This window comes from Terrapene carolina, unplaced genomic scaffold (genome assembly GCF_002925995.2).
Source record: "Terrapene carolina triunguis isolate 2854851 unplaced genomic scaffold, T_m_triunguis-2.0 Scaffold84, whole genome shotgun sequence".
Lineage (NCBI taxonomy): Eukaryota > Metazoa > Chordata > Testudines > Emydidae > Terrapene > Terrapene triunguis.
The window spans coordinates 30,176,552-30,193,164 of record NW_020664435.1 but is presented as its reverse complement, the minus strand read 5'-3'; the positions used below and the strand labels follow the sequence as shown (position 1 = coordinate 30,193,164).

Here is a 16,613-nt window from a genome sequence, read left to right as displayed (position 1 = left end):
GAGGATTTAACAGATTAAACCCTAGAGTCATGTTTGACATATTTAGTTTGGCTACACACATTTACAGATCTATACAGGGATACTTAATAGCATTAAGACAAAAACAGCTTTCTATGTTGTTTTTTTAAAAAAAACATTTTTATTAATGAGTTTCCAATAAAAATCAATTATAACTGAAAAAAATCATAATTCGTACATGGATCTTGTAAAACAATACACAAAAGAATGCATTATAGCATGTCTGTCAGCACACTAACATGAGTATTACAGTAGTGACACAAAACAGGAACAATGGGAGATGTTACAGAAGCTCCCATTTTTATGCTCTAACAGTCTCCCTTGTAAATATGAAGGACCAGATCATCTGGAATAAACTGGTTTAGCTCCAATCGAAGTCAACAGAAATATTCCAGTTTAGGATCTGACCCTGAGTTTTGCGGCAATACCAGGTATCAGGGTGGGAGGTGGAATGCAGTTACTACATCTTCATTTCAAATACTTATGTAGTTTATTACTTGCCTTCCGTTAAAACAAGAAGTTGTCCAAGAGACTCCATGCCCAATTTCCTTTTGCAGGATGAGCCAGGTTTGATCTTACATTATTTTCCATATTACCAAAGCTAGGAAAGACTTGGGGGGGGGGGGAAGGGGAGGGGGAAATCAAGGCTTCCTTTCACTGAAGTTGAATTTTTAAAAAAAAAAAAAAAATTCAACCAGGCTCTAATCTCCTTTGCCACATTAATATAAATTACCACTATTCTGATTCTTCTACTTAAACATGACTCCCTTTAAGGGATAGACTGTTTAAATGATAATGACAAAAGGATATGCAAGTATTATAGATATTTATATACAGTCTTGGAAGGCTCTGCTGATGTTCAGTTTAGTAATGCTAAAAACATTAAGGGTAGGGCTCTAGCTTGGTGTACACCTTAGTTAAACCAACAGATGAAGGGTACTTCAAGCTTCACAGGATTGGGACAGGAAAATCATTTTCCAAAAACAGTAGCAATATTTCTCAGTAAAAACATGGAAATTCAAATTTGGTTTTTAAGCAAAAATAGTGTTGCAGAGAACCAAACAAATCAATTCACATTACTAATAATAGCTGCTTCTAATGTAAAAAACAGGTCAAAGAGACTAGTTCTCAGACAGAACTAGTTTGAGGAATAAAATTGTACACACACACACACACACACACACACACACACACACACACACAATTGTAGGAGGCTCTCTAAGTCAAAGTAGTGCATTTAACATTGATGGGCTCTTCAGATTTAACACATTAGGTTAGATTGACTAGATTTTTTCCTGTAGTTTTCTCATAGTCTTGGGAAGTTTATTTCTTGACTTTTTGAAACTTGATTTCTTACTCCCTGCTAAGAAAATAAAAGAAGTGGAGTTAGGAAAAATAGTCTGACAGTGTCATTCTACCTCACTTATTTTTTCCCCATAATGTTTATTAGAACACTCACACTGATCGCAACAGAGGTTACAGATTATTTTCCATTATATCTCCCTGTTTACGCACGTTCTAACCTTTCCAAAACACATTCAACTTTGAGGCTGAAATTTTCCCTTGACTGTTCTTAAGAACCAGTATGGGGGGGGGGGGAGGTTACATTTTCCCCATTACAGTATTTTTCTAACCACATTTCTTTTGAAAAGCAATAAAGCAAACAGAGCCAAAGTTTAAAAGTTAACTGCTGCTTTTGCCAAGTTACAAAAAAATGGTTTTGATTTCATACAAAGTTCAAACATTTGAAAACTGCATACTGACCATGTACAGTCATGTTATTTTTGTTAATTCAGAGCACAATAAAAGCCAGACCCATATCCCATTAGGGGTTTTTCCATTGACTTCAGTGGGCTTTGGATCATGCCTTTTCAGTGCATATGTGAGCAGAGCTTGGGAAATGTGCACTTTTCCAAAAGTGATCAAGAGACTTTGCCTAGTGCTTCTTTTTAAATTTGCATCCATATGCCCAAAGGCCAGTCCTCAGCTCCTTTGCTTCTCTCCCAAATCCTCAGTTTTTAGGAGGGTTTTTATCGTTGAAATTAGTCGGATGCTTTATTCAAACAAACAAACCAAAACACACCCCACTGCTTGAAGTGCCCTAAGGTCATTGATCAGTTTGAAGAGCAGATATATACTTATTCAAACAAAAGAAAACAGTCACCACAACTTTGGACACAACAACAACAAGGTGGCAGAAGAGTTGCCTGGGGGAGCAGAATGTGCTTAAGCTGCCTAAAAGTTGCCCATAATAGCACTCTCCCAGTGCTGAATCCTCTGAATCCCTTTCAGCTGGCCAGTGTCTAGGGAGTCTTAAAGTACAGTTTGCTGAAGAGGCTGGTTTGCTTCTCTTGGGCTTTGCCAACTAGTGCCTGTGTGTTATAGAAAATATGATATTTCTTTATTCCTCCTTTCCCCCCCCCCCACACCCACTTTTTAAAAAAGAATCCTATAGAATTAATGCAACATTGCAGGCGCCAACGAGCTCTCAAAGTGTAAAAGTTAAAGCTGAATGTTCAACCTTATCCCTATCTTTTTGTGCATCCGCATCATGATGCTGTCTTACTTTGTGGTCATGCTATTTTGCATAATAAAATACAGTTTAGATAAACACTTATCAGATAACCATATCATGTGATTAAAGACCATATCATGATGCACAAAGAGGCAATGTTGCATGGTCAGCCTTGGGGTCCAATCCTACACATACTACCATGAAAAATGTTTACCACAATAAGTAGTCCTACTGACTTCATCTTTACTTCACTATTCTTGGGGTGAAATCCTAGCCCCATTGCAGTCAGTGGCAAAACTACCATTGATTAGAATGAGACTTGAATTTCACTCTATGATGCTTATAAGATCAGATCATTACCTCCCACATTTCCTGATATTGAGTCCTTGACTGCACAACCTACATGGTGCATAAACAGTCCTGTTGGTATTAAGTGTTCTAAACAGTTAAAAAAAGTCACCTTAGAGTTTACTTTTGTTTTCAACAAATAAATAGTGACCCATGTAAATCCTAGATCCATCTTTAGATCTTCCCATTGATATATCAATGATAGACTATATCCTGTCAATAGCTGAACTGATTGGTGAAAGAAGTTCCGGTTGGTGAACACTTTAGGGTCAGCATATAGTATAATGCTACTATATTATGGTGCTTTATTTTCAGCTCTGAAAAAATTTACATATAAAATTAATGAAGCAAAATGGGAAGTATTAAAACCAGGGATGATAACATATATACACAATTTTCTAGTTAAAATGTCCATGGGGGGGGTGGGGGGGGGGCCCATTAGTGTTCTTACAAGTTTCAATCAGGGTGAATATTGGGTCCTTTTGTGACCTTTGCAAGAAGCTGGGAAATGTGCAACAGGGGATGGATCACTTGATGATTACCTGTTCTGTTCATTCCCTCTAGGGCACTTGGCATTGGCCACTGTTGGAAGGCAGGATACTGGGTTAGATGGACCTTTGGTCTGACCCAGTATGGCTGTTCTTATTTAACCATTTAGGGTCCACCTCCTATTTACTTTACTCAAGTTATTAGTCTCCTTGACTTCTAGGGGACTATTCTTATAAGGAAAGCAGGATATGGCCCCCTGTGTCAGTTTTACCAGCTGCACATTGGTGATAATACTGACCCCCAACTGTTGGGGGTGTAATGTTTGTAAAGTGTACTGAGGAAGAGCAGCTTTGTACAAATGCTAATTAGTGTGTACGTTTTAAACAGTAAAAATAAAAATCTTACCTTTCTTGCAGATACTGTAACAATCTTTTTTGTTAACAAAGTTATTGGCATTTCCACCGCAACCTGTATAGCTGAACTCTTCACATGATTGACTCTTTGAGTTGTAGTAATAGCGAGTCACAGAAGATGAACACAATCCTTCATCTTTTGGGCTATAGCATAATGAGGGATCAGCTTAAAAAAAAAAAGAAAAAGAAATCACTGTAACCGTCAGTAGATCTGACTTGTTGCATGTCAAACAAAACTTGGGGCAATACTGCACCAAATTACCACTGACTCAGTAGGACAGGCTCCTTACGTCCCCATCAGTAAACCGTATACTCATCTCAGATACCATATAAAGAGCCCTCACACAATCACACTGCATGTGAGATTCAGCAGTTCATTGTAGACAGTGCTGTGTAGCTGATAAATATGAATAATTTGGAGCCACATGCTGATTTCTTACACGTTTATATAGGAATGACTTCAATAGGACTACTTCTGTGAGTAAGGAAGGCATAGTTTTGCCCTTAAGCCATTCAATGATTTGAGAAGTACAACTAAATACAATTTTTTTTAATACAAGTTAAAAGAATCGGGTTAGTTTTTTCTTATCAGAATTGTGTCTTTGTTACTGTTGATATTTGCCCATTCTTTAAATGTGCAAGAGAAACTAAACTTTTCACCCGTGAAAATGTTGCCAATTCTGCCATGATTCAAAACTAATGAAAGTGTCATGATGCATGTTATGATGGCTGCTTATTCATCTAATGATAGTTTTATGCATCTGGTATACATTTGAGGTTCTGCTACAAAGCTTAGATAGTTACTGTAAGCAGGTAACTATCTTTCCCTTTGAACATGAGGCAACAAAGAGTCACAACTCCCAATAAAAGTTCTTTGCCTTCTGAGATCAAATGAGTGCCGAAAGCAAATAACCTGGCCGTCTCTCTCAGGTCTTTAATTTTAAGGCGGCACTCTGTCCCTGAACTTCAGGCATCATCCACCTGAAGCCCAGCAACCACTGCATTATACTGAACTGCGGCAACACAGGCACACACAACCAAATTTTGCCCTCAATTACACCCCTACAATCCCTCAGAAGTCGAGGGGTTGTGTGGGTATAATTGTTGGGCAGGATTCAGGTTGTAATACAATATTTTTACATTGGTGGTTTTGTCCTTTACATAACAGGCAGTGGAGGCTGATGATTCCTGAAAGTGTGTAGTCAAAATTGACATGCACAGACATGCTCAGAAACACATTATAGCAATGAGCAAATATCAGACTTTAAACAGTAGAGGCAAAGCCTACTTTAAAGGTGTCTTCATAGGTCAAAAGAAGAACAACATTTGTATTGATAAATACCATCTTTTTTATTGATAGCACATTAAAAAAAATAAGTTATTTTAGTAGAACGTTGGAGTAATCATTACTTTTCTGAGGCAAACAGTAGTCCACACAAGAATCTTCATCTTGGAAGTTGTTATCATTTCCATAGCATCCACCATAGATAAATTTCTCACACTTCATTGAAGTCAGGTTGAAGAAATATCTTTTTAGGTAACCTCTACATGGTCCTGGATCAGCCTCCAGCCTGCATATTTTGGGCACTTCTATAATAAAGAGCATTCAAACATCAAAGCACAGTTAAGCTAAACTTTATTACATCTTTTCTCACCTGTTTTCCACTGGCAAAGATACTTCTCAACTTATTTAACTTCTGCTGATATACTTAAGAGATATACAATTGATTGTTAAAATACAACATTAGACTGAGCATCTTAAATGCATTAGGGATAGACTATGATGAGCTCCAAAAAGAAGCCAGGCAAATACATCAATCCATCTTAGTCCTTTCATCAGTGGAGTGATTTTATTGGTTTAGCCAACAAAGCCCTAAGAAGCCTCCATTCAGTGGGAGTTTTATCCTAGCTAGGGTTGTAGGATCAACCCTAGTACTACCAGTGCTGTTACAGGCAAAATAATAAATCCAGGAGAAAAAACAGTTGGCAAAATCCACTGAGTAAGGAAACCTTCGCCTGCTCCCAGAAGTTTCTTGGTGTGGAGATTTGTGAAGGCATCACACCTGAGAGCTACTAGCTAAGGTATCATTTTGGCTCAAGTGATAGGCATATACACCTCTACCCAGATATAACACGACCCGATATAACAGGAATTCGGATATAACGCAGTAAAGCAGCGCTCCAGGGGGGCGGGTCTCCGCACTCTGGCGGATCAAAGCAAGTTCGATATAACGCAGTTTTGCCTATAACACAGTAAGATTTTTTTGGCTCCCGAGGACAGCGTTATATTGGGATAGAGGTTTATATGCAAACTACAACTTTTATTGTAGCTGGAAGGAAATACTTTTTAAAAATAGAATTTGGGGTCTAAGCCTTCAATTGATGAAGCAGCAAAATGTTGATAGAATGCAACCTTCCCCAGAAGTTCAAGGATGCTTTTAGACTGGGTAATGAGTACCCACAGGCATGGCTGCAGAGCATAGTAAAAGTTTTAGTAGGGCAACCCTGCAAAAGAGCCATAGAAATATTAGTGAAAAACAACAAGATGGAGCTTTCTGACCTTACTGAGCGAATAGGCTCCTAAGCCTACCTTTACAGAAAGCATGCACATCAGAAGGACTAAGGAGCTATTCTGATGTGCTGGGGGGATAAAGGAAGCGATCAGTAGTCTGTTTCGCTTAATGCAAACCTGGGCAGCGAACTATTAACCAACAGCACAGGATAACCAAGATGTCCCAGGATGCCCAAGCCAATTCTGGGGTGAGGACCCCTGTGTCTGAATAAAGGGAGAGAAAAAGGACTTACTCCGGATCATCCAGCAGCTTTTCTCACAGCTTTCCAAGCTTCGGAAGTTGTTGGCATTGCCCTCGCAGCCCCCGTAAGTGAACTCCTGGCATGTCTGAGTGTACCTGTTGTAGTACCACCTCGGGATGAGAGCCCGGCAGGGGCCTTCCTCTGGGGGCAGCAGGCAGACCTCTTGGTTTGGGGCTGTAAAGAGAGACAAGCGCTTTCGGGGTCAGTCACCAGGCAGGGAGGCAACGGGCCAGGGCAGTTTCCACGTGGCCGGCTTTCAGCCTTAGCAGAAAGAGGGGAGGGAAGACGCTAGACCCTGGGAGAAGTTTACAAGGCAGGAGGAAGCGGAGGGTGAGCTTAGCCCCCGGCATGCTGAATATAAAACTCTTGGGGGGCTTGGCGGCGGGAGCCAGCCCACTGGAGAGACAGAGCTTGGAGCCAGCGCAAGAAGCGTCACCGGACAAAACCGGGATGGAGGGAGCCACAGTCGTTTGTCCAAGGACTAAACGCACCCAGGAAAGCCGCGCTGAGCCGACCCCCCTCCCGCAGCTTGCCGGGGCCGGGAGCTCCGCTGTTACCTGCGAGCGCCTGGGGAGCGCCCAGAACCTGCTCCAGCAGCAGCAGCAGCGAGCCCAGCGCTAAGCAGCTCCGGAGGCTGGCAGACGAGTTCATTGCCTTTGCCTGCAGTGGAGCCAAGCCCGGGATGGAGACGCGGAACTAAGGCCGAGACGCTCCTGCTGCAGGGCAACCGATCGGGAAAGCGAGCCGACGCTTGTCCTCCCCTGCTCCATCTCCCCGTCCCTTATATCCGCCGCGATCACCTCCTCCCGCGGGGCCGCAGAGCGTGGGTGTGGCGCGCAGCCTGAGTCACGCCTATTTACAAGGGCGGCGATTCGAACAGCCCGTTCACACCGCTTGGGAGCGCGTCATGCTGGCTCCGCAGCCAGGTTCCATTGGGTCATAGGCAGTTCCCAGTAGAGTAACTTCGGGGAAGGTCCGTTTGCTCACTCCGGGGGGACCCTGCAGAACATCTAGGAGGGAAAGTGGGGGCGAGGAGGTTATAATAGAAAAGCATTAAAAATTGCTCGAGTGAGCCAAGAGTAGCATATCAGGGAGTCATGAGAGTGAGGAATGCTTTAAACTTCCTCAGCAATGATGTAAGGCAAGATTGATACATACAGGTGACAATGGGGCAATCATAAATCAGACTACACAATAATCAAACCTACTTCTGGGGAGAAGGAAGGTTTCTGACTTGTCCTGCTGATCACGGTCATATCAAACGATACTGACCCCTCCTTTCTTACCTTTCCTTTTCAGCTAGTGGGTGCCTCTTCAAGTGTTAGTCATTGTTTCATTTGACAGGTTTCAGAGTGGTAGCTGTGTTAGTCTGTATCAGCAAAAACAACAAGGAGTTCTTGACAAACACAGAAACTTCAGTGGATTTTCAAAAAGCATGCCACAAAGTTCCACGTCAAAAATTAATGTCTGAGGAATAATGGAATGAGTAATAAAATAGGATGCTAGATAGAAAGTTAGTTGAAAAGCAGGAGTCAAAGGGTAATAAACTTCTCAAGCTTGGAAGCTCTGTAAAAAGAGTAGCTTGGGGTCAGTTTGAGGACCACACTTGTTTTAAAATATGCACTACACAAAGGAGGCCACTGGAAAAGAAAAAAGAACAAAAAAGAACAAGGAGTCCTTGTGGCACTTTAGAGACTAACAAATGTATTTGGACATAAGCTTTCATGGGCTAGAACCTACTTCATCAGATACATGGAGTGGAAAATACAGTAGCAGATATATATACACATGTAGTACATGAAAAGATGGGAGTTGCCTTACCAAGTGGGGGGTCAGTCTAACGAGACAATTCAATTAACAGTAGAATACCAAGGGAGGAAAAATCACTTTTGTAGTGGTAATGAGGGTGGCCCATTTCAAACAGTTGACAAGAAGGTGTGAGTAAAACAGTAGGGGGAAATTAGTTTTTGTAATGACCATCCACTCCCTGTCTTTATTCAGGCCTAATTTGATGGTGTCCAGTTTTCAAATTAATTCCAGTTCTGCAGTTTCACATTGGAGTCTGTTTTTGAAGTTTTTTTGTTGAACAATTGCCACTTTTAAGGCTATCATTGAGTGACTGGGGAGATTGAAGTGTTCTACTGGTTTTTGAATGTTGTAATTCCTGATGTCAGATTTGTGTCCATTTATTCTTTTGCATAGAGACTATCCGGTTTGGCCAATGTACATGGCAGAGGGGCATTGCTGGCACATGATGGCATATATCACATTGGTAGATGTGCAGGTGAATGAGCCCCTGATGGTGTGGCTGATGTGGTTAGGTCCTATGGTGGTGTCCCTTGAATAGATATGTGGACAGAGTTGGCACTGGGGTTTGTTACAGGGATTGGTTCCTGGGTTAGTGTTTTTGTTGTGTGGTGTGTAGTTGCTGGTGAGTATTTGTTTCACATTGGGGGCCTGTCTCCCAAGGTCTGTGAGAGTGAGGGATGATCCTTCAGGATAGGTTATAGATCCTTGATGATGCGCTAGAGAGGTTTTAGTTGGGGGCAGTAGGTGATGGCTAGTGACGTTCTGTTACTTTGTTTTTTGGGCCTGTCTTGTAGTAGGTGATTTCTGGGTACCCTTCTGGCTCTGTCAATCTGTTTCTTCACTTCACCAGGTGGATATTGTAGTTTAAGAATGCTTGATAGAATTTCTGTAGGTGTTTGTCTCTGTCTGAGGGATTGGAGCAAATGCAGTTGTATCTTAGAGCTTGGCTGTAGACAATGGATCGTGTGACGTGGTCTGGATGAAAGAAGAAGAATAAAATCTTAGGTAAAAATAACTCTATCCCCTGATTTTCCTCTGTTGTCCTCCCTCCCCCTCACTCCTTCTTATTGTCATCCTGACTATGCTGTGTCTACCTGAGATGGCTAGATCCTTGGAGCAAGAAGGACTTGTCATTTTTATTTATTTGCAAAATGTCATGTACACCTACAGTCTGTATAAATAAAATATATACAAATAAAGAGGTACCTTTGATGTATTCTAATAATCAACTTTTCTGCAGTGGAGGATATGCAAGCTAAAGCTAATACATGAAATTTTCCAGAAAGGGGAAAAAGCAAAGAAGAGAAGAAAACTCACAGTGTTGTTCATATTGACCCACAAACCACCTTGTTTGTAGAGCTCTCTCCCTATACTTCTTTCCTGTATTTCTATCATCCATCTGCATTCTCTCTTTACAATATATCCTTTAGATTTTATATCTATGCTAACATATATTTATAATCAGATTGCTAAAGGATAAATGAATGGCTTAGTGACACAGACCAAACTACCTAAATACAATCTGAGCTGTTACCACAAGGACACAGCTGTCATGTTTAGTAATCCTGTTATTGAGACAGTTAATAACAGATGTCCTGGGTTTTAGTTAGGGTTATTAGTAGCATCAGATGTAAAGAAACTTGTCTCCCTGAAGTGCAAACATACCTTTTCCATTTCTTGCAAAGTCAAAATGTCATTTTTCTAATATTAACAAAGTCTCAACTGACTTAAATGTGACTAGAATTCTTTAGAATGCACCATATTTGGTTAGAATTGAAAAAAATTCTAATCCTTTAAACAAACAGCAGAATGAATGCACTCACTTCCACCATCACACACACACATAAACCATTGTTTAATTTAAACCTATCATTTTTGCAGTGCAGTGCAAAATTTAGTCAACTGCGCTTTCAGTTCAACAAGACAATAGATTTCAAATGTAGACCTGTTCTTAATAAGAAAGAAGAGACTCATAAAATCACCATATAAATGGGCCTTTGTCTTAGGGCAGTGGTTCCCAAACTTCAACAACCTGGGAACCCCTTTCACTAAAATGTCAGGTCTCGCAACCCCCCCCCTAAAAATGAATATTTCCAGGGATTTTCTCCTTTACCTGAGTATAAATTATAAAAGCAGTGATCTTGGAAATATAAAATTTGTTGTTATGACATGCTTATTGCACAGTATTTATTATTATTATTTATCATTACAGTATTTTTATTACATTATGAAAACGGCAACACTCTTCCAAGTTATCACTTCTGTAGCTTGTATCAATGTGAATCAGCCTGTTATAAGACAAGGCTCCTATGTTTCATCAAGGAGTGTCAGATGTGAAACAACATGAAGGTATTTAAGAAGCCAACTCAAAGAGTTCCTCCTACACAAGCATTCAGGTCTTGAGCAGTCCAGGCAAACAACGCACGTTACAACAAAGCTTAAACTTGTTCTTCATAATAATTTTAAAAACAATACTAGCTGCCTATTTCATTTTAAAAACAGCAAAAAATATCCACCTCCCTTTCCATTTCTTATAAGGAGTCTTGAAGTTTCAATCTCCTCAGTGTGATAGATCTGCTTGCTTTGATCTGCTTAGCTCTTGGAAGTCCAGCGGCTCCGGGCTGTGCTGCCCAGGGTCCCTAGGGACAGCTCTGTCCTCCATTAGGGACTTTTTTCCCGAGAACCCCCTGTAACATTTTGCGAACCCCCAGGGGTTCACGAACCCCAGTTTGGGAACCACTGTCTTAGGGTGTTATGTGATAACATGCACAGTTGCGGACGCTGAAAGCTTGCTTTTTCATGTTATTCCACTGAGTATTAGGAAGTGTTGTTTACTCCTCATAACACAAGAACTAGGGGTCACCAAATGAAATTAATAGGCAGCAGGTTTAAAACAAACAAAAGGAAGTATTTCTTCACACAACACACAGTCAACCTGTGGAACTCTTTGCCAGATGATGTTGTGAAAGCCAAGACTATAACAGGGTTCAAAAAAGAACTAGATAAATCCATGGAGGATAGGTCCATCAATGGCTATTACCCAGGATGGACAGGGATGGTGTCCCTAGCCTCTGTTTGCCAGAAGCTGGGAATGGATCACTTGATGGTTACCTGTTCTGTTCATTCCATTAGGGGAACCTGGCATTGGCCACTGTCAGAAGACAGGATACTGGGCTAGATGGACCTTTTGTCTGACCAGTATGGCCATTCTTATGACCTCAATAGAACTAGTCATATGCATAAAGTGAGTAAGATTTGCCTCCATTATTGGAGTCATTTGGGGCGATAGAGTGGCAAGAACCATAGCTTTCCTGAATAGGAGTCACATTTGACATACCCATAAAGATAAGATGCTACGAAATTGTTCACTAAGTCCTCTACCAATGTGATCCTAATGCACACTTGCTTTTTACCTGTGACTCTAAAGCAGGGGTCGGCAACCTTTCAGAAGCGGTGTGCCGAGTCTTCATTTATTCACTCTAATTTAAGGTTTTGCATGCCAGTAATACATTTTAACGTTTTTAGAAGGTCTCTTTCTACAAGTCTATAATATATAACTAAACTATTGTTGTGTGTAAAGTAAACAAGGTTTTTTAAATGTTTAAGAAGCTTCACTTAAAATTAAATTAAAATGCAGAGCTCCCCGGACCGGTAGCCAGGACCCAGGTAGTGTGAGTGCCACTGAAAATCAGTTTGCGTGCTGCCTTCGGCACGCGTGCCATAGGTTGCCTACCCCTGCTCTAAAGGGTAGATACTAGGGTAGGTAAGCAGAAACTTTGTAAGGTACAAAGTGTGGCAGTGGTGATACAAGGACATAGAAGCACTGAGACACAGACAGCAGGAGTAGTGCTGGGCAGTGGCAGTGCCTAGTAGTGAAAACCAGGAGCTGGAATTTGATTCTAAAAGCAACAGGTAGGCAAGTGGTGAAAATAAGGGAATGAACAGTGAGAAAGTGAATGTATTTTAGCAGCTACATTCTGGGGAGACTGTTGGTGGACAAGGTAAAAAATCAGGTAGGCCAGAGAGGGGAAGGTTGCAGTGGTTGAAGCAGAAGACTGAAGCCTTCAAAAAAAAAAAAAAAAAAAAAAAAAAAAAGGGTGGATCTTTTTTTTATAAGAGTGTGGGGTGATGTCCAAGCCGAATCACGTCAGGGTCACCATTTGTGGGGTCCCATGCGGAGCGGATAAAGCACACGACCAATGTGGTTGCAAGCTGAATCGAATCCTGTTTATTACAAGCTTTCTTTTATAGTCTTTCTCAACATTACATAACACAATTAGGCTATAATCACACATCTACCGATTGGACAAGAAGGAGAATCATGTGTTTATCACATGTATAGCCCCACACCGATGGGTTCAACCATTCCTTACATAAGGCCATGATTTATTATCTTGTTTACCTCATCTTATATAATCCCTAGACCACCAGGGGGCGCCTTTGTTTTACAAGGCCATGAGCCATTGCCAGGCAAGTGTCCCATCGTGACCCTTACCTTCTCATGGAACTTTCCATTAGGTTGGCGTAAGGATGATACATCCCCACACATCCCCCCTTTTTCTTAAATAAGGAACTATTAAGAAACGTAATATTACGTAAATACCCACGAAAACCATCGGGGTGTTAATAAGGATAGCCAATAAGACATGTTCTAAAGGGATCCGATGGGGTGGCCATGGACAAGCAAAAAAGGCTTCTTGGCCAGTCTGGTTCGCCCAGGTGACCCAAACATTTTGTCGTGGGTTAACAAAAGGTACAGAGTTTGAACATACAAAGACCCCTGCTCCTATAATAAGGAGTCCGAACAAATAGAAGTACAGCATTATCAGGTGTCTAGGCTGTGACAAACAACAAGTGCAGGTCCGGTGTCGCGGGGTCGTCGTCCGGCTCCTGTGTGGCGGTGTCGGGCTCCTCAGCAATTCGTGTCTTGAACCATGGCCGGACCCACTTCGCTGGAACCCACCGGGGACCCGCATCGGTGAAAACATCGGATGAGTATGCCGGAGGCTTCGGGGCAAACGGGTTGGTGACATCCAGTGGCCGGTGCGTGGACACGTTATCCCGTCCGGTGCACCCAATCGCGCAGCCCCATAAACCACAACGAGGACAGGGGGTAGCTACATCATCCGCCGGAGGGATCTTATCCGGTGGTTTTTTCCCGAAATTCTTGTAACTTATCCCCTTCTGGGCTTGAGACCTCCATTCTATCCGCGAGGTCGTCCGGTAACGGGATGGTACTAGAATCAACTTTGGGTGCGCTGGGGATGAGTGGTATGATAGTGTCCTCACCCCCAAAGAGCTCACGGGCTCCCACCGACAACACACAAGGCGACTCCTCTTTTGCAGACAAAGCAGAGCCCATTTTATGGAATGCAGCCGCTCACCTGTGAGCTCACGAACGTCTCTCTCGGACGACCAGGAGCCGATATCCTCCGGTACCTCCTGCTGTGGCTGCAACCTCCGCCTTTTCTCACCGAACGCTTCAGTCGGCTGTGAGCTCACGAACGTCTCTCTCGGACGACCAGGAGCCGGTATCCTCCAGTACCTCCTGCCGCGGCTACCACCTCCGCCTTTTCTCACCGAACGCTTCAGTCGGCTGTGAGCTCACGAACGTCTCTCTCAGATGACCAGGAGCCGATATCCTCCGGTACCTCCTGCCGCGGCTGCCATCAAATGCAGCCGCTCACCTGTGAGCTCACGAACGTCTCTCTCGGACGACCAGGAGCCGGTATCCTCCGGTACCTCCTGCCGCGGCTGCCACCTCCGCCTTTTCTCACCAAACGCTTCAGTCGGCTGCCTCGATGTCCAAGCCGAATCACGTCGGGGTCACCATTTGTGGGGTGATGTCCAAGCTGAATCACGTCGGGGTCACCATTTGTGGGGTCCCATGCGGAGCGGATAAAGCACACGACCAATGTGGTTGCAAGCTGAATCTGAATCTGTTTATTACAAGCTTTCTTTTATAGTCTTTCTCAACATTACATAACACAATTAGGCTATAATCACACATCTACCGATCGGACAAGAAGGAGAATCATGTGTTTATCACATGTATAGCCCCACACCGATTGGTTCAACCGTTCCTTACATAAGGCCATGATTTATTACCTTGTTTACCTCATCTTATATAATCCCTAGACCACCAGGGGGCGCCTTTGTTTTACAAGGCCATGAGCCATTGCCAGGCAAGTGTCCCATCGTGACCCTTACCTTCTCATGGAACTTTCCATTAGGTTGGCGTAAGGATGATACATCCCCACATAAGAGCTGAAAGGAGTTGCATAGCTGGTAGGGGTTGGGAGAAGGCAAAAGGAAAAACATGACATCACAGTACTGAGCTCTCCTTGTTCCATGTGGTCACTTGTATGGTCAGATGTGTAACCCTAAGGATATAGTAATGCAGCCTTATTCAGTGGAATGAGACATGGCTGTCTGACTGTATTAATTATTATATTACAGTAGTAGCCAGAGGTCCCTCAGGATCTAGGATCCATTGTGTTAGACGCTGAACAAACACATTGAGACAGTTCATGCCCCAGAGAGTGTAGACTCTGAAGAGATGATACAGAAAGTGAGGGTAAGAAATGGTGAACGTTAGGAGCGAGGGAAGACAATTACCCATCTGCGACTGTCCTCACTCAGGAGTGGGTTGGTAGAGTAGCATTTCCTAGTGGTCAGGGCTTAGGCCCGTGCCCTGCAGGGAGCTGTTTGTAGGGGAGCTCCAGCCTTCCCACTCCACCAGGCTCTGACCCAGGGCTCTTTGAGGACTATCAGTAGTCTGACAGCCAGGGAGACTTAAGGCTGCCCTTCCTAGGCCACTTCCTACAATTGTTTCTGGGTAGGGTGACCAGACAGCAAGTATGAAAAAATCAGGAAGGGGATGGGGGGGATAATAGGAGCCTATATAAGAAAGAGACCCAAAAATCAGGACTGTCCCTATAAAATCAGGACATCCGGTCACCATCTGGGTTTAGGCAGCATGAGGGTTGTCCACTCACTACACAGCATCTTCTGGCAGCTACATATAGCATGTTAGTTCTCTTCCTGGTTGGCAACTGCCTCCTCCTGCAACATGGGCCACTCTCCTGGGGCAGACCAGATCCCCTGCTGGGGTAGTCCAAACAAAGTAAAGGGGGATTAACAAAACTCAGAGTCTACCTGAGGGGGAGAAATGCTTCCTTCTCAGGCTCTCTCTGTAGCAGCTCCTCCCTTCCCTCAGGGAGGGACCCTTTGGCAGTTGTCATAGGGAGAGATTCTGCCTTTCTTTCAGCTCTCTTCAGCTGACACTGAAGGTCACAAGTCTGCTATCTTCCCTGGTCTGCCCCCTACTTTTTAACTCCTGCTTGTAATCAGGTGCAGACTTACCCAGCAGCACCTCCTACTGGTCATCTCAGGAATTAGCTCACCAGTCATCAGAGCACCCTCTGCAGGGCAGGTGTCCCACCTGTCATAGGCCCCCCGTGTCCCTCCCAGACCCCAGTGCCCTTGTCTTGGGGGCTGCCCCCCCAGCAGTACCCCAGACTCTCTGGGTCTCCCCACCTAGGGGAACCCCCACCCCCCACATCACCTCTGTCATGGCTATTGCCAGTCACCATCTAGCCCCCACACTCTGGGGCAGACTGCAGTCTATCAGCCAATCATCACAGGCAACAAGGGGTTTGGACTAGCTGCCTTTACCCACCCTCAGGCTGCCCCTCCGCAACCCCAACACCTATGTGGGCCTAGGACCAGGCCCTGCAGTCTGGGGAGTTGCTGGCCTAGGGCCAGGGCCGGCTCTAGGCACCAGCGAAACAAGCTGGTGCTCGAGGCTGCACATTTTTAGAGGCAGCATGGCTGGCGCCAGAATGCCGCCCCTAAAAATGTGCCCCGGCCGCCCTAGCTCACCTCCGCTGCCGCTCGCGCGCCGCTACTCGCCCTCCCTCCCAGGCTCTCAAACCTGGGAGGGAGGGGGAGATCCCGAGCGGCCACAGCACGCGAAATAGCCGTTTTGCGTGCCGCTGCTCCCCCTCCCTCCCAGACTTGAGAGCCTGGGAGGGAGGGGGAGAAGCGGCGCCCGCGCCGTGGCCACTCGGAGTCTCCCCCTCCCTCCCAGGCTCTCAAACCTGGGAGGGAGGGGGAGATCCCAAGTGGCCGCGGCACGCGAAACAGCCGTTTCGCGCCGCTGCTCCCCCTCCCTCCCTCCCTCCCTGGCTTGAGAGCCTGGGGGG

The 16,613-nt window shown here is 44.1% G+C and overlaps 1 protein-coding gene across 1 annotated transcript; it reads right to left on the bottom strand.

The window, feature by feature from the left end:
* Positions 1-1,046: 1,046 nt before the first annotated feature.
* TFPI2 (tissue factor pathway inhibitor 2) lies at positions 1,047-7,339 on the bottom strand. Its single transcript, XM_024212886.3, has 5 exons — positions 7,155-7,339; positions 6,589-6,771; positions 5,194-5,373; positions 3,776-3,949; positions 1,047-1,381 (listed from the first exon to the last, which is right to left on the bottom strand). Exons 1-5 carry the CDS (start codon positions 7,246-7,248, stop codon positions 1,302-1,304), a joined length of 711 nt encoding a protein of 236 aa, XP_024068654.1. The 5' UTR covers positions 7,249-7,339; the 3' UTR covers positions 1,047-1,301.
* Between the last annotated feature and the right edge of the window lie 9,274 nt (positions 7,340-16,613).

Bases quoted from the DNA above. Each gene is read 5' to 3' on its own strand.
- TFPI2 (XM_024212886.3), bottom strand. From the start codon at position 7,248: ATGAACTCGTCTGCCAGCCTCCGGAGCTGCTTAGCGCTGGGCTCGCTG. The intron at 5,374-6,588 runs GTAAGTCCTTTT...TCTTTATTATAG, and splicing joins AAGCTGCTGGATGATCCGGA to AAGTGCCCAAAATATGCAGG. The intron at 3,950-5,193 runs GTAATGATTACT...TTTTTTTTTAAG, and splicing joins CTACTGTTTGCCTCAGAAAA to CTGATCCCTCATTATGCTAT.